General features: G+C 48.2%; 6 protein-coding genes across 6 annotated transcripts; 3 read left to right on the top strand and 3 right to left on the bottom strand.

Moving 5' to 3' along the window:
* Positions 1–1,055: 1,055 nt before the first annotated feature.
* Positions 1,056–3,066, top strand: FPRO_00338 (putative glutamate decarboxylase; the record flags this gene model as incomplete). Its single annotated transcript, XM_031225502.1, has 4 exons — positions 1,056–1,483; positions 1,546–1,573; positions 1,736–2,962; positions 3,013–3,066. 4 exons carry the CDS (start codon positions 1,056–1,058, stop codon positions 3,064–3,066), a joined length of 1,737 nt encoding a protein of 578 aa, XP_031076132.1.
* Positions 3,067–3,415: 349 nt separating this feature from the next.
* Positions 3,416–4,810, bottom strand: FPRO_00337 (putative acetylornithine aminotransferase precursor; the record flags this gene model as incomplete). The annotated part of the gene is made up of 2 exons (XM_031225503.1): positions 3,416–4,441; positions 4,496–4,810. 2 exons carry the CDS (start codon positions 4,808–4,810, stop codon positions 3,416–3,418), a joined length of 1,341 nt encoding a protein of 446 aa, XP_031076133.1.
* A 2,488-nt stretch (positions 4,811–7,298) lies between these two features.
* On the top strand, positions 7,299–8,894 carry FPRO_00336 (uncharacterized protein; the record flags this gene model as incomplete). The annotated part of the gene is made up of 2 exons (XM_031225504.1): positions 7,299–7,984; positions 8,033–8,894. The coding sequence occupies 2 exons, from the start codon at positions 7,299–7,301 to the stop codon at positions 8,892–8,894; spliced, it is 1,548 nt and encodes a 515-aa protein (XP_031076134.1).
* Positions 8,895–9,641: 747 nt separating this feature from the next.
* Positions 9,642–10,720, bottom strand: FPRO_00335 (uncharacterized protein; the record flags this gene model as incomplete). The annotated part of the gene is made up of 5 exons (XM_031225505.1): positions 9,642–9,794; positions 9,845–10,029; positions 10,081–10,307; positions 10,361–10,450; positions 10,506–10,720. 5 exons carry the CDS (start codon positions 10,718–10,720, stop codon positions 9,642–9,644), a joined length of 870 nt encoding a protein of 289 aa, XP_031076135.1.
* Positions 10,721–12,981: 2,261 nt separating this feature from the next.
* Positions 12,982–13,725, top strand: FPRO_00334 (uncharacterized protein; the record flags this gene model as incomplete). The annotated part of the gene is made up of 1 exon (XM_031225507.1): positions 12,982–13,725. One exon carries the CDS (start codon positions 12,982–12,984, stop codon positions 13,723–13,725), a length of 744 nt encoding a protein of 247 aa, XP_031076136.1.
* A 456-nt stretch (positions 13,726–14,181) lies between these two features.
* FPRO_00333 (uncharacterized protein) lies at positions 14,182–15,427 on the bottom strand (the record flags this gene model as incomplete). The annotated part of the gene is made up of 3 exons (XM_031225508.1): positions 14,182–14,395; positions 14,441–14,649; positions 14,696–15,427. The coding sequence occupies 3 exons, from the start codon at positions 15,425–15,427 to the stop codon at positions 14,182–14,184; spliced, it is 1,155 nt and encodes a 384-aa protein (XP_031076137.1).
* Positions 15,428–20,631: the final 5,204 nt, after the last annotated feature.

Raw genomic sequence — 20,631 nt, forward strand, 5'->3', positions numbered from 1 at the left:
AATCGTCGCTGGGTTACTTATTTCGGTCTACGTGAGGCCGCCCGCAAAACAAAAGAACTTGGCCAGAATGAACTGGTAATTTTAATAAAGTCTATGAGGGATATATACAGCCAATGCTAGAGGCCAGAGCGGTAGGTGTCGGTGTAAGTCAAAGAAACGAGACTCCCCAGTATCACCGAAAAAAGAAGCAGGGGGGGATAGCGCAAAGGTGAGTGAGCGAGCGAGCGAGCCAGGAATCGTCATCATCATGCCCGGACAAAAAGTCCCAATAATAGGAGAAAAGCGGATGAAAACGGGGTCGTTGATCATGTAGTTGTCAGGTATCTTTCTGGCGTGTTTCTGACTGCGCTGGTACTGAGGACAATACGATGCTGGGATCGGGATCATCAACAGGGCAGTGCTTGTAAAGTTACAGAAGCCTCAGGTACCAGAACCACGTTGGGCCGTTGACCTTGATTTACGGATAGCTACCTATGAACTAAGGTATGCGCGCGGGCTCCCGTTTGAGGTGCCGGATTTCCATGCTTGTAAATTTGGAGGCATTTATTTTATTCACGTCCTCATGAGAATTGCTTAAAAAGTCGGTGGCTCTGCCTCGTTGAGAGTTCTTTTGTTTCCTCTCGATTCCACTCGTATCCCTTCTATTGCATCACTCATACATAACCATCCGTCTCTTATATCCATCCATTCTCTGGGTTTTCATCTGTCATCCCCCCATAAACAACTCCTCTTGTATTACACGTCCTTTCCCCTTCACGCTAAGGAACAGCTTCAGCTCTCAAACACCAAAGATTATTGCCGAGCTTCCCGTTCTACCCCTCCACTGAACCTTCACGGCTGCGGCTTGCCGTCATCGTCACTGTAGCTCTAACCAACTAAAACGGCCACGTCCAAAGACGCGCCACGCATACCAAACACTCACTACACTATACGAAAGCAAGCAAGGAAAAACCGGCAGCTCCCGTTTTTCCCTTTTCGGCCTATTACATTAGACTTTGTGTGTGATATCTACTGCCTATATCAAGAGCTACCCCTCTTCCCCCAACTCTTCCATCATGAGTCTCGTACAACATTCATCAAGTGAGGCTGCCTCACCTGTTCCCATCATCGAGACAGACGACCAAGGAAGACCCGTAAAGTCAAGTACAAACGGCTACTTCCCCTCCAACGGCCAACATCTCCCTTCTTCTGCCAACGGAACTGTTACTCCTTCGTTCATCGACAACATGTCTCACCTCTCTGTTGTCCGTGGGAGAGACGACTCTGACGCTGCGTCTATCCGCTCCACGAGCTCTCGCACCTCGAGAAAGCCTCAGATGCAGCTTGCGAGCTACCAGGATGAGTTCACCACCAGCGTCTACGGCTCTCGCTTTGCGGGCATGGACCTCCCCAGGCATCATATGCCTGAGAATGAGATGCCCCGCGACATTGCCTATCGCATGATCAAGGATGATCTGAGTCTCGACAACAACCCCATGCTCAAGTAAGTTTCCTTTGCCTCCACTTCCAAGAGCCAAAAACAGCTGCTAACAGCTATTTCACTAGCTTGGCATCATTTGTCACTACTTACATGGTACGTAATCAATCCATATGCGTCGTTTGCCAAGCCCGCCCACAGCGGAGACGAACCATTTCTTGGCTCTGGGGATGACAGCTCGCTCTGTGCAACACCAGCGCAAGCACTAAATTACCCCGCCACCATATCTCTGAATAGCTTCACTAACACCCACAACAGGAAGATGAAGCCGAAAAGCTCATGGCCGAGTCCTTCTCCAAAAACTTCATCGATTACGAGGAGTACCCTCAATCCGCCGACATTCAGAACCGCTGTGTCAACATGATCGGTGATCTCTTCCACGCTCCTCCCGGCGAATCAGTCGGTACATCTACAGTTGGTTCATCAGAAGCCATCATGCTTGCTGTCCTGGCCATGAAGAAGCGCTGGAAGAACCGCAGACAAGCTGAGGGGAAGAGCACCGAGCACCCCAACATTGTCATGTCATCTGCTGTGCAGGTCTGTTGGGAAAAGGCCACTCGATATTTCGAGATTGATGAGAAGCTCGTCTACTGCACTCCTGATCGATTCGTAATGGATCCTGACGAGGCTGTTGATCTGTGTGATGAGAACACCATTGGTATGTGCGCTATTCTCGGAACCACCTACACTGGTGAGTACGAGGATATCAAGGCCATCAATGATCTCCTTGTTGAGCGAAATCTCGACGTCCCCATCCACGTCGATGCTGCCAGTGGCGGTTTTGTCGCACCTTTCGTGGTCCCTGACCTAGAATGGGATTTCCGATGTGAAAAGGTCGTCTCCATCAACGTCTCAGGCCACAAGTACGGTCTTGTGTATCCTGGTGTTGGTTGGGTTATCTGGCGATCTCCCGAGTATCTTCCCCAAGAGCTCGTCTTCAACATCAACTACCTCGGAGCCGACCAATCCTCTTTCACTCTTAACTTCTCCAAGGGTGCATCGCAGGTCATTGGTCAGTACTACCAGCTCATCCGTCTCGGAAAGCATGGTTACCGTGCTATCATGAGCAACCTCACCCGCACTGCCGACTACCTCACAGAAACCCTTGAGAACTTGGGTTTCGTCATCATGTCAGAACGATCTGGAGCTGGTCTCCCCCTCGTTGCCTTCCGCTTCAAGACTGTTGAAGAGGGCGGTGATCCTGATCGCTACTACGACGAGTTTGCTCTCGCTCACCACCTCCGTTCTCGGGGCTGGGTCGTCCCTGCTTACACCATGGCTCCCAACTCTGGTGTCAAGATGTTGCGAGTTGTTGTCCGAGAGGACTTCACAAAGAGTCGATGTGACCAGCTCATCTGCGATGTCAAGCTGTGCCATGGTCTTCTCAAGGAGACAGACCAGGAGTCTATCAAGAAGCGCGAGGAGTACATCAGGAATCACATTTCTGCCATGGGTCGTGGAAAGCATGCCCACCCTGTTTACAAGGTAAGTAATCTATGTTCTTTGGCAATTGTTCATCAGCTAACATATCCCAGGGCGAGTCGCATTCTCTCCAGGGCAAGACTGGCAAGACACATGCTATTTGCTAGATTTACATAGACGGATATAGGATATAGGATATCGGGGATGTTTGGCGTTGAGCGTGTCATGTGCGTTTTATATACGGACACAGGCCATCAATTGATTTGAATCGACATTCTAACATGCTATTTCCCATTACTTTGTGATTTCCAATCGTAACACGTTTATATTCATACCAACTCCAGTGACTTAACTTAACTCTTCTATTTAATTTTTAAGTGCCATTCGTCTCATCTTCATATTTACGGCAATCGCAAAACGTAAATCAGTATATGGTATCTAGCCTTTTGTCTAGTCTCGCTCTCGTCTTAACATCAAACACTTTTAACCAGTAATCATAAACACCCAACTCTATCTTTATCGAGTAGCAGCAATGGCAGCCTCCACAATATCCAATCCCTGGTTGATCTCCTCATCTGTAACAGTCAAGCTCGGCACAAATCGCAAAGTGTTGACGCCAGCACTAATGATGAGCAGTCCCCGCTCACGGGCAGCCTTGATAATGGCTGTAGGATCCTCAGACAACTGGAGGCCTAGAATCAGACCTCGTCCACGGACCTCTGTGACAAGATCGGGATATTGGCTCTGGAGCTTGGCGAAGCGCTCCTTGAAGATCTCGGACTTGGCGCGAACGTCGGCTTGGAGCTGCTTGTCGGAGAGACGACCGACAATGTAGTGCGCTAGACGACAAGCAAGAGGGTTTCCGCCAAATGTGGTACCGTGGTCACCAACCTTCATCTTATCAGATACATCCTGCGTAACAAGCACAGCGCCAATGGGGAAACCATTTCCGAGAGCCTTGGCTGTTGTGAGGACATCGGGATGAGCCTCCTTGGGCAAGTTACCGTGAGCCCAAAGAGTTCCTGTTCGACCGAGACCAGACTGAATCTCATCGTAGATAAGGACAGCACCGACCTCACGACATCGCTTCGCAAGCGCAGCAAGGAACTCCTCAGTCGCAGGAGTAACGCCACCCTCGCCCTGAATAGGCTCAACAATAACACCGCATGTCTTCTCAGTGACCAAATCATTGATTCCAGCAATATCGTTGTAATTTCCCGTCTTGAAGCCAGGGACCATGGGCGAAAAGGGCTTCTGGTACTTAGGGTTCGGTGTCGCGGACAAGCTGCCCATAGTTCGGCCGTGGAAACCATTGTTGAAAGAGACGATCTCGACTTTCTCGCCCGAGGGATCGACGACCTTTCCGGCTTTGCGGGCGAACTTGATAGCGGCTTCGTTGGCTTCGGAGCCGGAGTTGCAGACGAAGACTGAGGCTGCATTGTGCATGGCACCTGACTCGAGGGTTTTTTCGATGAGGAGTTTGGAGAGGGCGCCCGTCCATGGGTTGTAGTAGAGGTTGGAGGCGTGGACGAGAGTTTGGGCCTTTAATTGACCGTTAGCAACTCAATTCCACCATCTAAACTATATTTTTCTTACCTGCTCGCTCAAGATTCGAGTAAACTCAGGATCGCAATGACCGAGGCCATTGACAGCGATACCGGCTGTAAAGTCCAAGAACTTTCGGTCCTCAGCATCCCACAACCACGAACCCTTTCCCTTGACAAACACGGGCGGAGGACGGGCATATGTGGCGACCATATAAGGCGCATGCTCGTTCACAATGGCAGCGCTCTTGGAATCGGACGCGACGTCGGCATTTGGTAGCGAAGCGAAACTTCGGCGGACGATGCGAGGGCGGGCGACGGCAGCGCAGGACGCCAATCGAGCTCGGAGGGGGAGTCGCAGAGCCATTGCGATTATGTATTATTAAGTAAGAAGAGGATACGGAAAAGAGAGAAAATGCGAGGTTGAGTGAGTGTAATTGCGTTATGAGGGGAAAGAGAGAGAATATTTGTGATTCTTATCTTATCAATCGCCTCCGCTATCGCAGTTCGGTTTTGACACTAAAAACTTTATTCGAGTCACTTCCCTGCCCAAAAAGGATCCAATATGGAGACATTTTGACTCAAACAATGGAATCATATTTAATCCTTGTTAATTTACTATAAATTTCATATTGAGAAACCCTTTCAAGGCGCGCCCTTGCCGTATCATCTTGATATTCAGAGACCGATGCTTTCCAAACTGAGTCACCGCATGAATACTCATTGGCGGGATTGATGTGCATCTGCATTTCGGGTGAAACTCTGGAGACCTGTCATAGTTTTTGATCTGGTGAGTCTCGTAGCAAACGTATGGTACCCAGGCAGTCTCCTATAGTTGAGGCTAGTTTGCGTCACTGGGTAAAGTGTAACTCTCATCAAATTATCACGTCTTCAAATCGCTTGCGCCCCCTTTATACTGAAGCTTTATGTATATGAAAGCTCATTTTGTGATAAGTTATTACTAATATATGGTGCCCTGATGACACTATCATATGTGATATGTGTATTTTGAGCAAGCGGTTTGTGTAAATTCTAGGCAATATGTTGAGACGAGCCATAGACACGACATGTCATCTCTGGAGTCTTGACACTATCAACAAAGTACTCCAATCTTTCCCCAAGTAAGGAATTGAGAAACATGTCTCAGACATATGCAGTTTGTCAATAGTCGTGTTTTGTCTTGAGGCGACTCCGATCTTAACATTCCAACGGATGAAACATGAACATCCAACTGCATAGAATCCTTCAGCTCGCAAACAATACACCGGATCATCTATTCACCAAATAGAGGTCATATTAGAGAGGAAATAATGTAAGAGCCACTCCGCCCAGTTGATTCTTTAGCAGTGCCCCCGTTTCACCAGCCAGCCAAACCCGACACCAACATCCAGCGGCATTCCAGTCCATATCCTATAATTAACGCCCGTTATACAGCCTTATCACTACATCCAATCAAGTCTAGAACCGTTGTGCAGCCATATACGAGACCTCTCCCATGTGAGCGTAGATCCCTGGATCGTGCACCGCTGGAGGAGTAAAGATTCACGCCACCGGTGGTCGCAGCCTTACCAACGCGTTTGATAAATCCTCCATCGACGATCCCGATGAGTTTGGTCATACAAGTGTCACCTACCTAATCGACGCAAGATACAATACCCGAAGTGTAGAACAGTATCCCCCCATCTGGTCAAATCATGGCGTCCAATACTCACACCGACTATACTTGGCGTTGTTCTCCTCGGCGCCCGAAGACCTGACTGGAGTCACACTCGGCCTGATTCGCACCGATCCGAGAAAGTTGTTTGTTTGTTGTAGATCTAGACTTTTGATGGCGATATGTCTGCATGGGTTGAGGGAACAAAGAGGGTGTTGTGCAATTAGCGTATGGCCCAAAGACTTGGAACTGGGAAACCTGAACCAGGGTGTCTAAAAGCATAATGGCTACACACGACCACGGTCATTCGGAGATTCCAGAAACATTTCTGTTGGTTCGTAATCTGGGGCGTGATATACTTCAGCTTGTGTCTTTGGCCTCAGGTACAGAAGTCTATTAACAAAGCTACACACTTTAGACTTGCCGTCTCCTGAAGAACTATATACTTAGCTTAGACGTTGTAAAGTCAAATAAAAGCGTGACGGTTATTAGGATCGCACAGACGAACGTTTCTCGCCGTATGGCCATGTTATCAGCAAAAGATGGTCCAACCCCAAATGCGTACGCCACCAACCCCTTCGCCCCCTATAATATGCGAGACATAACGACGTAAGAAAAGGGCGTCAGAGAAGGCTGTACAAGCCTAGGCGTTGCTGATGAACTATTGACAACCTCCAAGGTATCGCCGGATCTAGAATGTCTGTTGGGTTGTTCACAAGTGAGGGCATCGCCGTGTACACCCACTCCTTTAGAAAAGGGAACCAACTGCATATATGTCTTTCCAACAATATCGAACTCTATCTAGAATCCTGTGTAACGACAAACATGACGATTCTTCGACTTCATTGGGTATTCGAGTCTTTTTTGGGTATGTGTGGCTCGAAAATTCGCTAGATCATGGTCTTGGAGGCATTATTCATGTGATAAGTGATGCAGCTGGGAATGTGATATGGCGAGTTTGGTAGTCCAGGCCTTTGGGCTTATTCACAGTTGAGGTTGGTGGTGGAGAGACTCGCCGAGACCTGAGGTTGATCATGATGAATGTGTTTGGAGTTGAGAAGTTCTATCGTGAAGTTGTATAAGTGGGAGTGATGGCCAGACGAAAGGAGAGGTTCATCAGAGCAACTATCACATCATCTCTTACACCATTATCTCTCTATCTCTCTTCTTATATCATTGATTAGCGTTGATTCAACTCAACATGTCTTCTATCCTCCAGTCTCAGGCCTTCACCTACCTCACCATCAATCTCATTCCCACCTTCATACTCTTCTCCGTAGCCGTCTACATTCTCCCAGCACTGACTCGCCGTCTTCTGCAATTCCTTTCGTCTCCAAGCTCCCTTAAGGAGAAGCCTTCCATCAATGACACCCCTTCCATCTCCAATCTCCCCCGCCTGTCCGGCGTTGTTCCCTGGTTGGGTCATCTCTTTGGCCTGACCATCGACAGCACTCGCTACATCAACCGTCTGATCAAATCCACCACTGCACCAATCTTCACAATCAACATCCCCTTTGCCCGAATCACTGTCTGTCATCCCAGCATGGATCGAGTTCTCTCTCGTCATGTCAATGACACTGGCCTCGCTCAAGTTCTTGTCTATGTTGGCCCTCGCCTCTTTGGTCTCAAGGAGGAGACCATCAAGGCAGTGTTCGGCTACAACCCTCAGCCTCTGCACAAGCAAAAGTTTGGACACGCCGAGAACATTGTGTCCCTCAATCAGCGCTCAAGTAACAACATTAGGGAGCGTGTGATGAAGATGCCCGAGACGAATGAAGTTCTTGTTGGACGTTGGGTATTTGAGTTGGCTGTTTCTGCGACAGCGAGTGCAGTCTGGGGAGTTGCCAACCCCTGGAGTATGGATCAAGACTTTTCCAATGAGTTCATGTAAGTTCTACCCAAATGTATTTGACGGAAAATACTAAAAGACTTTAGGAAACTCAGCGAGACGTTCGATACTCTTGGACGGCCCTTCGCTTGGCTTACAGCACACTCAGCCTGGAATTCTCGCAAGTACCTCCTGACCAGACTTCGCAAATTCCATCTCGAGCACCGGGAAGCCCGTGTTCAAACTACAGCTCACAGCATCAATGTCGTGGCCCACAGTGATCCCAACTGGGAGAACAACCCAGACTACTATCATATTGAGATGGTCTCAGCTCTAGGCCTCCTCGCAACCACTAGCACTCTTGCAGTCTGGCTCACACGCCACTTGCTGACGGACTCAGAGTTGATAAAGGTTATTCTCAACGAGGTGCAACAGCTCAAACATGTTGAAGGGGAAGACAAGCCGCGTCTGGACTTTGCCAATGTTCGTACTGAATGCCCATGGTTGATGGCATCTTGGTACGAGACTCTCCGTCTTCACATGACAGGAGTCGCTCGAATCGCTCGCCATGATTTCATGCTGAACCTCCCCGACTCGGATCCCATTGCCGTTCCTCAAGGAGAGATCTTCATGCTCCCAATGTGTGCATCCAACTTGGACGTTGACAATTGGGGTCCTGATGCCCCGTCCTTCAAAGCTTCTCGGTTCATCAACAAAGCGGGTGAAGTCTCCGGAAGTGCTGTTCGCAAAGTCAGAGCTTTTGGAGTTGCGGGTAATATGTGTCCTGGTCGCGTGTTTGGTACTGATATCGTCTTTTCTGTTGTTGCCACTATGCTTCGAACATTTGACATTGAAGCTGCTCCTGGTGAGGAGTTTAGGGTGCCAACTCTGCGCGGAGGATTCAACGTTGGATTTGAGAGATACGGAGACGATGTCAAGGTGCTTCTTAGAAAGAAAGACATCGCTTAAAGAGGGTTTGGACTTGTATTGGAAGGGCTGGAGTAAGAAGCAGTCTCTCAAGATGAGTTACGAATGTGGGTGTCTAGGAGTTAAATTAATTCTAAATATATCAGGATCTTTAAATTATATTACTATTCGTCGCCATTCACTGCGTAACCTCAGTCCGGCATCCAACCACGTTAATACTTGTAGCCCAAGAACAGCATTGTCGGGTACTCGTAGCGTCGAAGGCGACCAGTCGAAAAATTGACATATGACACTACAACACTATCTTGACGTCGTTTCTAAAGCTCACTGGCTATGAGAGAATTATGTATGGCATCATGGTAAGACTCCTCCTCGTATCGCTTCTAATTGTCGTTGTAAGCGTACGGTGACTTTGGGTGGAAGACGAAGGAGATCTACTGCGCAATAAACTCAACGAAAATACACTCTTTCACCCACAAGTTTGTGTGGATTCTCCCCAAAACTAACAACCAGAGTTGCTTCATAAAACAAATAGTTAATGTGGTACAGAGCATAACGGGAAACGTCCCTGGTATTCACTATCTTTTCCGCTAATAAAGTAACTAGATCCTTTGGATATAACCAATAACTAAATCAAGTTCGAATCTCAAAGTCCGAACGTCGGACAAGAAGCCACCCATTTCCAATTGTTGGATGATTCAACGCCATCACCAACGCCAGTAAGGAGATGCCCTGATGTGCGTATCTTCCTTACAACCCCTTTTCCATATTAATCCCATCATATCCAGCTTAAGCACGACGAGCCTTCTCGCTGTATCCCTTGATGACAGTGGACAAGTCGCCAACGGGGATTTGGATGGGGAAGTCGACGATAGCGAAGAGGACAGCGATGAGGATGTACCAGCCAGACATGCATGTTACGAATCCAAAGGCACCACCAGCCTGAGACAAGTTAGTAAGAGGTCAGATGTGTAGTGTAAGGGAAGACATACCACGAGGAGCTTTTGTGCGAGCTTTGCATTTCCAGTGAAGTCATCGGCCAGAGCCCAGAAGGCAGCAGTGATCATCAAGAAGCAGAAGGTCAAGCTGAAGAAGATCATGACAAAGACGACGTTGGTTCGGAAAGCGCAGATGAGGAAGATGAAGGACAAGACACCCATGAAGAGCAGCCAGAAAGCTATTTATCGTTAGCAAAGGGTCATCAGCTAGGACAGTAAGATAGACTCACCAAGACTGGCGTTGAAACCTTGGGTAGCAAGACCCTCAGCAGAGGATGTGGCATCGGCGGGAGCATAAGAGGCGTAGGCAGCAAAAGCAGGGATGAGAGTGCCACCATAAGAGAACCAGAAACCGCCGAAGGAGCAGAAGACGCAGGCTGGGAAACTGTTGCCCAGGACCCATTCGAGAATACCACCGATGATCATGAGAAGACCACCCATGAAGACGTAGACGGCACTGTTACTATTGTTAGACGCGTTTATAGGGGATGTTAGGGGATTAAGACGTACTTTGAGGCAGCGCCACTGCCACCAGCGCCTCGCCAGCCCATGAGATCGCAGGTCAGGGGTGTGAAAGCGAGGAGGAAGCCAACAAGAGCACTGCAGTTGTTGTTAGTAATAGACTCCGGCATGGGGAGAGGTGATACGAGCGTACATAGGTGTAGGGTTTCCAAATGTCTGTCGAAGATCTCCCTTGACCTTGTTCATAGGCGAAAGGTAAAGCTTCTCAAACAACTCAGGGCTCATCTGAACACTCTGGGCAGTTCGCAACCTGTTCAGGCTCTCCAGGCGCTGAGCCTCAGGGTCGAAGCCATTAAGACCATCGTGCTTCTCGTTGAGTTGCTCGCTGTGCTCGGTGGTAGCGGCCATGATGGTGATTTCGTCCAGGATGGGAGATTGTTGGGAAGAGACTGATCTTTCTTAGTGAAAAGGAGAAGAGTCGCAATGGTATATAGAATCGAAATCAGATTCTGAGGTAGTGAAGAGGAGAGACAACAAAGTTAATGCAGATGCAGGGACAGGGACGGACTTATATCAGGCCATAGCTCCCCTAATATATATAAATTGCGAGCCAATACGGGGACATAAGCTCAAAAGCCAAGCCTGGTCCCCCAGATTGGCACGGAACAGGGGCGCCACCCTTTGATCCGGCCCCATGTTACATCTTTGGTTCATGTTGCTTTTGCTTTTGTTTCCCCAGGTCCTGTATGGACTGTCCACCCAGTCGCAGATCTCCACCACTAGGAGAAGAGGAACAACAACGGCATCTGAGCGTCAAGAAGATCAGCCCGCCTGTCCATCTAGAAGCACAAGTCCTGGGCCTGGTTGGCATTGGCGCCGTGTCATCCGAGTCAAGGCATGTCTTCGATTCATCAAAGCCACAGCAGGATTGGAGAAGGAGGCCTAACTCTCCGATTCGACGAGTCCTTCCTCAGTCTAACCTCTCGCAGCCTAAAGAGTGTAGCATCCTACCCCAGCTTGGCGTTGCGCATTTGCGTTGCGGGGGAGGAATTTAGATTGGCAACGCTAAGACCTTGAGTTGGAGTTCAAGTTCTCTACTAACCCCAGATGCCACCATCTCCACACGATCCCTTCGCCCGGCTGAGGGAGACAGGGACTAGGGAGGGAGCAGCCTCACCGTTGATGCATTTTTGTGCGGGGGGGATTCGTTTTGGGGGAGAGTAAATGTTCTACGCGTGTCAATTGCTAGTTGAGGATAGTCTAGATCGAGAGGCAAGATTGACTTTGGGTTATTCCCCGGCCAGCCGAGTTGCTGTGAGGGAAAGACATGGTGACTTAGACAAGATATGGGAGAACAGCACAACAGCACAACAGCGAGAACAGATCACTTACAAAACTGCAGTCTGGGGAAAGGATCGAAATGACCAACAAACGTGTATATTATTATGGATACGTATCAGAGATCACCGGGGCCCCGGACTGGTACTACCTCCGTGCATCTTAGAGTTGGGTTCGTGTTGGTGGTCTAAGAAGCAGAACTTCGGATCCGCTGCCAGATGAGTGGATATCACTATAGAATGGATGTACATGAGATTTACGGAGGAGGCCTATAAGGTTACTGTAGTGGTGTAGGGGCAACGTGGCAGGGTACGTATAAGTCAGTGTCTGGCATCAGAAAGCTTTTGTTGATGGGTCGATTATGATGCGTGCCAGTCTAGTTGGGCTGACAGAGGAGACAAGACCGGCTGTCGAGAAGGCGTTTAACCTCTGTATGGCAGCATAACAGTTAGTTACACGTTGTAACGGTCGTTGACTGACTCGAGAAATGTAACCCTCTTCTCCAATTCAGCACTTGATATGCTGTGTCTCTGCCAACAATGGATCGAAGAGCATCTCAACAGTCAAAGCACAATTCAGCTTTGACTGTCACCTGATTCCACTCTCAACACAAAAGTCCATTGATCGTCACGTCCAAGCCCAAGAACGTCCGGAGTCTGAGTTTGAACAACTCCCTTTTCCCCATTGCCCCAGATTCTGATCCCTTTGACCCCCCTGCAACGCCCTGAGATGAGGGGAAACAATGGTTGACTGCGGCTCCGTGGTTTAGTCTTACGCTAAATCGCGGTTCCGCTTTTTAGTGAGGTCGCTAAAAATACGGTACTTGCAGTGCTGTATTTCCGGGGTTGTCGGAAGAACAAAAGACCGAGACGCGTCATCTCATTGGTCGGTGAATAACAACCAACTCACGCCGTCATTGATGGCATTTGGCCCACAAGTTCCATGTTATCAACTCGACTCGATCATGATGATTTACACATTCAATCGCCGTTTTATAACCTCATCGTGATTACAAGACTCAATGGCTTTGTCTCCTAATAAAAGGGCTCATCATTATCGATAAATGATCCATCATGGCTTGCTCTGGTCCCTGACGTTTTGCTGTTTATGGTATTGACTTACACGTCTATGCTGTCATCATGAGTAGCCCATCCGTCATGGCTGTGTCAACGACGTCACAGACAGAGACAGTAGAAAACAAACAGAAGGGAGAAATCCATTCTCTTCACCAAACATTGTCCAATTGATCTCATCTGACCTCTAACTATTGCTCTAAAACGCATCAATTCTAAACACTCTAACATCACTCACGTCTCAAAAACCCCATCAAGATGAAGGCAGTTTTCGGTGCTGGCCAACAAGGTTCCGCTGCAGTTCCCATCATTTCAGGCGTAGCAGCTCTCGGTGCAGGTGTCTACTATCTAGGCAGATCCAAGCCCGGGACCACACCTGAGCAAGACCGCAGGGGTCGCGCGGAGGCCAAAAAGGCCGAAGGACTCAGCGGCGCCGGCATTGGAGGAAATGCCGTCACAGGCGGCCACGAGCTTAGCCACGTCAACTCGAACCGCAAAGAGGGCACCACAGCACCTCCCGAGAAGCTTCCCAGCGGTGGAGTAGGCGGCGGAGTTGGCGCTGGCGGCTCCAACGTTCGAACTTCAGTTGAGATGTCTGCCAAAGACCAGCCCGGTACATCGAGCACTTCCCATGGCAGTGGAATGTTGCAGGGCTTGTTTGGCACTGGAGGATCGAAAGCTGGTGACGGGTCTGGAAAGGAGACCAAGGATACGAGAGTGGCTAGCAACTACGATGGCACACCAACCAAGAGAGACGCGACGAAGCACGACCAACACCAGCCTAGAGTGGACAAATCAGGTGGCGGCGACGACAGCAATAACAAGGGTGGTAGCAGCAGCAGCAAGAATACCAATGACCAGTCAGCTTCACAATCCCTCCAGGGCGCTTTTGGACAGGGAGGAGGCAATGTCGCTGAGCGCGGTGATCAGAGCCAAGGCTTCCGTGATCCCCGAGTTGCGAGCAACCATACCGAGACGACGACCAAGAAACATGCCAACTAGGAAGAGATGCTCAAGTAGTCATAGCAGGAGTTTCTTAAAAATGAGCAAGTTTTACCGAGTTGCCTCGTCGGCATAATCTCCTGAAAGTCAAGGATGTCAAATCTAGAATCCTTTCGTGAAACAGGCACGTTTAGTGAGACCTAGCAACGCCATGATACTGTGCCTAGCAACATAATCCAATCTCCCGTGAGCGCATAGTTGAGTTGTTGAGCTGAAGTGACCTGCATCGCATAGCCAAGCCTCTCCCCATCATCTTCCAAGACCCATGTCCCAAGACGATCAACAAAACGTTACTAGATCTGATCTGATCTCATGTGAAAATGGAGAAAGAGAAAAAAAAGCAGTGACTGCAACTTGAGCGACCAATAGAAGAATGTCACCTCCACGCCCTCCGTGTCTCCGGATCTACCCCAGATTGCAAGTCCCGTTTCCCCAGACCATCCACCATCTGCCGTGTCAAACACCTCCAGCCTGAGTATTCTGTCTGGAGAACCACCATTTTCCCGGGAACTTTTGCTCAATACTTGGTGGGTACGTCCAGAAGATGAGGAATGCAATGACTTTGTTGAGGATTCGAGCTGGCCTTGATTGATTTGGCATGTAGCGGCGCCAGAGCTTGTATTCGGAGACAAGGAGGGTGTTTCCAAGGACGTTGATGAAACGAAATAGCCTGCTCTGTTAGTGTGATTCTTTTGTTGTCGGCATTTGGACTTACATGTTGCAAGCAATGAAAAAGATTGTTGCAATGTCTGCTGCTCGAACTCCCTCGGATCTTATCCCCATGGTCCTAACAACACCTGTAAGGGGCGGAATCCAAAGCCCAAAAATACTCATTTCTAAGAGTAAAGACCAGTGATAAGTTCTCATCTCTGTGCCCCTTACCATACTCAAGCAGAATACCCAACACGCCATGAGAAAGTTGACCTACGCCCGTCAGCACAACACTCTACTCTTACATTCACTCGCTTACCACTGTAGGTCCAAGAACCAGCTTCTCCTTTTTGTAATACTTCCAACACAGCGACGCTGCTGCAATGGTAATCGTACTCTGCGCACAGCCAACCAAAAAGTAGTACAGCAGTATCATCCGATATCGCCTGTAGCACACACGATGAAACTCATACTCTTTCCACGCCGCATCCGACGTAACAGGAAACCCACAATATCGACATACACAAACAGTCGCAAACGTTCCGAGGGTATATATACGGCCCACGACGAAACCTCCTCGCGAAGAAACGCAGTCGAGACACTCGTTGGCCAGAGGATATCTCGCGTCAGACTCATCGGCGTGAATGAGATGATCTCTCATCGCGTCGTAGCGAAGACAGCGAAAACATGTTGAGAGCAGTTCGAATTTGATGCTGGGGAAGACTTCGCGTATGAAAGATTTGTTGATTGTATAGCGAAGGAGACGACATGTTCGTCGTAGAGACTCGACCTCGCCGAATGTGAGATGCTGTAGGATCATGAGCTGGAGTTCTGCTGGGAGTCGAAGAAGTTCATTTTCGGTATTGACAGCATTCAAGCTATTATCGCCCTTTGCCAGTTCGTGGAAGAGTTGCGGCGCTGTCTTCTTCTGAACATCTTCCTCATCACCGCTTGTCGAAGGTGCCTTTGTGTTGTTGTTGTCATCACTGATGGGCACAGCCTCACCACAAAACTGCTCTCGCAAGTGATCGAGCGCTCTCACAGAAATCATTTCAACTCAAGTTTCCGCATCGCCAGTTCCCATAATGAATATTGCAAGGATTACTTTCCTGCGAAAAGGTCATCGCAGAATCTACATACACACGCAAGAGATCCGACCTTTATCAACTCTCGTCAGCTCCAACCCATCTTTAGGGCTTCTGCTGACGATTATGGGTGTTTCTGACACTGAGGCCGAATATTACTCGTGAAGGAGTGTCGGATAAGCAGAGCTCGGAGTCTCCAATACAGTCAGCAGACGCGCTTACTGTCGTAAACACCACCATTTCCACTGTTCAAAGAGCTTAATACTTTATTTTATCTAGCATACCTGGGCTTTTGCCGAGAGGTACTTGATTTAGTGCTGAGTAACACTCTTCTTCGTGGTGTTGACCCAGGTTAGTTGGTAGATGCTGGTTGGTTTACAAGAGACTTGGTCTGCTTGTAAGAGAGGCACAGCATGATCATCGTCATCTTAGCATTTTCTACTCTATTTCAAAACTTAATTATATGAATATGGGATGAACATTCATGTTGGTAATCATAAGGAGCAGTGCAGTGTGCGCCTTAGTCCAGGCGCTGAACAGTATCCTAAATCCATCAACGTGAGGACTTGAGACGCGATAACTTTCTTTTTTCGCGTCCTTCGCTCCAGTACAAATGCTTCTCCTCAAAAGATGTTCTTCTGAGTCTTGATAGCCAATCTGCTATGTGTCACTCAGTAAGTTTGCGCGTGTGTTGAGTCTGATCAAAACGGTTTCAGTGATACAATCGCTCAGTTGCGAATGATGATCAACCAGAACTTCACGATCAGCAACATGCAAATTCGATGCCCAAATTCACATTAATATAGTTTGAGCAAATCAGTAGATTAATCTTGCAGCATATACAAAGCATGTGGCGGAGGTCGACAGCCGAAGCTGTGTTAGTCTAGGGTAGTTATCAAGGAAAGTTGGCAGCGATAACTGTCTCCTGCACATTTCCGTGTCGCGTCTGATAATGTGGCATCTATCTGATTGTTTAATCCGTTGCAGTTTTATCTAGATATCAGTTTGGTGGAAGACGCGTCATAAAGGCCCGAGTGGCCTCGAGTGTCGGAGGTTTCGGCGTCCACAAGATCACCAACATTGGAGAGTGCCAAATCAAATGAACACAGGTTTTATTTGAGCTTGAAGTACATATTTCATTCTTTGTGACCTAGTATGCGTGTCATCTTTGCCCAGGTATATTTGCCTTTCTATGTATACCAGGTCTGATTTACATAATTAATAAGGATGATAGAATATACTCTCTTGTATTCAAGAACCATGGTATTAACCTCACCAGGTTCTAGACCATGTATTTCCAGCAGACGATTGAATTGCGGTTTACAATAAACAAGTGGGTTAGTCTTAAACTCCAAGAGGGCCGTATTCCAGTCATTGATGGACTCGCGCGACTTAGAATTGAGCACACGAGGAAGACCTAGATGGGCACTTAAGACACCTACGAGATGTCACCCTACGAGAGACTCTCATTCAGCTGGCAACTCTATATGATGGTAGCTCCAGCAATCCGTCCTGCGAAGAGATCCTTCTTCAAGTCAGCAAGCCTCTCCCCGAGGGGGTAATGACCCCATCCTTAGCAACGAGTTGTATTCTATCCTTTAACTATAGGTGCTACTGGACGGCCTCATTGCTGTACAAGAAATCTTCTATAATATTAGACATCTTACGGCATGTGAGGGGGCCTTGTTGTTAAAGTGGTGCAAGAAGCGTATATCGCATGCTGAAGCCCATGCACCTCGAAACATGAGAACTTGCTGAAAGCCTGTTGCCGAGATAGCTACTACCTCAAGCCGGGTATGTGGCATTCATTAATCGAAACAATTGCGGTTTCTTCCGTAGTGACCGGACTCAAGAGATCTTGATTCTAGAGCCATGGGAATAGGGCTGAATTAGGACTGACTTTGTTTTGGTCAACATTCACATCTAAGAGGTTAGCTAGGGAATACCTTTGTAATCTTCTCACCTTAACGATTCAAGCATATCTGCATGGAAGCTCAATTAGAGAGTAGAATCAAATGGTATGGGCAAGCCATGAGGTTACCGATAGCCATGGCTTCAAACTCGATAGACCAGTTGTGAAGAATCATCACAACTTGAAACTTCTAATTCACACGAGAAAGACTGTGTGATGAGTTTAGATGGCTACAATTATTGATCATGTTTGAGCAATCGATACCAGCCAAAACTTCCGGTTACATATATATATATATGTTACACCTATTTGGTGTTGATATTGAGCTTATAAGTCTTTAGAAGTTTCGTTCTTGTGAGCAAGTTATTTATGGCATTCAACTCTGTCCACATAGCTATTACATCGTGATATCATTGATTTAGAGGCCAATGCCATTCATACTATTTCATAGTATAATTTAGTTCTATATAGTTATCGTTGAGTCTCTTAGCCATGTCCCGTTTGCCTGGTAGCTATCCGCGTTAGGTATCCCATTGAACCCAAGAGTGCACCTTTTCTGTCAGGTATCTCTAACGATGTAGCCTATAACCATAGCCTTTTTTTAACCTTACTGCTATACTTTATTGAGTCTGACTGAATCGCAGCTAATGAATACCAAGTCTATTCCATTCTGTGGGAAATAACAAAGGTGGTATGTCGGATTCCGGGGATCTGACGGAAGCTGTAAAACTCCGGCGGACCGCAGGCCGGCCCGGAAAAAGACTGGAAAAGAACTCGGCACCGCGTCCGACGGTTTTTTTCTGATCTTTTGTTCCGTAAATGCAGTGCTTGAACATAATGACGAATTTACATGATGGCTCACTCATGTGGTGACTCAGCTTGGTATGACTTGGTATGACCCTTGCGTCGCGCGTGTGTTTATCCGGCCAGCAAGTAACAGGTTCAGTATAATATGCTGAGGATAGATCGACGGCTGTGGTAATGTAGTGGCTGCAACCAATTCTCTGAACAAATAACAAGAGATCATAACTATTGTTTTAGATATCTTAGTTAATTGCAAGGGGTCTTGAGATCGGCATCTCTTTTTGATGATCGCTTGCTGCTTGGTTGTGAGATCCACTGATCAGAGGTCTTGCTTGATATGTAGGAAACTAGGTACAATGCTCGATACGTCTCCAAACGATACCGGATACAGACAACTTAATAACTATTATCCTGAGGGTTGCAATTGGCCAAACTGATGTTGATATTCTGTCGCAACAACAGTAGATCACGAATGCTCTCACTTCCACGCCATATCGACTTTCTATATCTTGGTGTTACCCTATACAGTTCCACTGCCAATAACTATAGTTCATGTATTCTATACAATCGCCGTTGAATCTCTCAGCCTTGTGCCATTTCCAGAGCGCCCTAGGCGCCTCTCGGATTTCCTGTACGATAAAAGCCGCGGGCCGGGCGGACCTCAGCTCGGCCCCACACGGACGGGACCAAGGCTGACCTCTTTTTCTTTCTTTACGACCATTATGACGAATTTCTGAGATGCATGTGGCGTGATAACGCATATGAGGTGGCCCCTTAGCAGTCCGTGTGTTTTTCTAGTTCGTGTCTTAATGAATGACAGGTCATTCACAGCTCTGCAGGCCTTTGTGTAAGCTGATGGAAGAGTTTTTTGCCACCTCTTCCAAGTATCAGCAGAGGTTTACCGATCCGCCAAGGAGGAAATTTCGGCCTACTTTCCAAGGTATTGTCATCTCACGCGATATTGATCCTGTCTGCGTCCCAATGGTGCATTCCTCCCATGTGCGTTCGCCGAAGCTGCAGTATGCAAGAAATCAATAGCTTGACAACTCCCCCATGTCATGCCACGCTCTGCCAGGGATTAATAGCACCATAGTCCGTAGAGCTGCTGAAGATCTCGATGACAGCCGCATATTCTGCCCAGAAGAAGGAAAGGGAAGCACCGACAGACCCGAGAGTCCGGCTCACTAGACGACCATGCAAGGAACGGGAGTGTCCGTTCCCAACCCCTCGGGAGCAGCGGAGCTTTGCCATAGGTCCCCGATACGTGTGATCCCTGGACGTCAGGTAGCCACCTCCGTCGACACCAGGTTCAAAGTGCAGATGCCGCGGCGACGCCGACGCGCAATGCGACGCCCGTCGCCCTGCGTTCCGGCTGCGTGGAACAGGCCCTGGCAGCAAAACGAGGCGATGTTACACTGCAGAATTCCCCTTATTCTTCCTGCTGCAGAAATATTATCTAAAAGATTGTAATTATGCCCCATTGGAGGCTAGACTGTCCTGTAACGCACATTAGCTGGGCCTGCTTTCCAGGTCTACGGCGTTCTAGACCACCACAGCGCGAGACTGCAGTATGCACAGCCCGCACGAATGGGGACGCTTTTGTTTTGGCCCTGAGAGAAATGAAACCCAAGATAGATAGAGCAGAGACTGAACTGAAAGATAATTAAACCCTAATACTCGGCTTCATTCCAAATTGAGAAGTTCTTCCAGCCATTCGGGAAACCGTTCTGGTGAGGCTAACGTTTACGGCTCGGGTCGCTGCACTAGCGCCAAGAATGCACTGCTCGTATTGGGCCCCTACTCCTACCTGGGGCTCCGTTGCGAATAGCTTCAAAGCCGCCAAACTCTAACAATTACCGTGCCTTGTGCCTGTAGCCCGCTGCTTTTAGCCAAAAGGGGAGAGTTTGGTTCTAACCCAACGGTCAGATTCCTACTGTTAGCTAAGCTCGGGCCCTCTCTTTGCAACGCCCTCCAAGGACTGGTCAAGATCAACTCTCTGTGCCGTGTGCCACCAAACTCTATAATCAACCCGTCAAAGACATTCTTACCCACAGCGCAGAACATCTCCGTCCCCCCCCTGTTGCACATGCCCAAGGGTTCTTCTCTGTAAGGCAGGGAAAAGGGTTCATGGGTAGGCGAACTTTTTCCTGCCAGCTGAGGGTCCAGGCTCTAGTATGCATTGACGCAATGCAGTTAGGAACCCCTCTTTGGCATCATTTGCTATGAAGAGGCTGCCTATCTTGGACGACGCGTTGACTTGATGTTACTCGCTATACCTGTCAGCTTGCTAGTTAGTCTGTCTTGGAATCCATACCTCGGCTAGCAAGCGAATGTCCATCATCTCCTTAGTAAGGAATGTGGTCAGGTTCGAGCTGACTGTCAATATCCAGACTATGAGGGAATAAATCTGTATTGCATTGCATCAAAGCGCAACATAAGAGGAATTCGTCATAA

This window comes from Fusarium proliferatum (assembly GCF_900067095.1).
Source record: "Fusarium proliferatum ET1 genome assembly, contig: FPRO_scaffold001, whole genome shotgun sequence".
NCBI classification, from domain to species: Eukaryota; Fungi; Ascomycota; class Sordariomycetes; order Hypocreales; family Nectriaceae; genus Fusarium; species Fusarium proliferatum.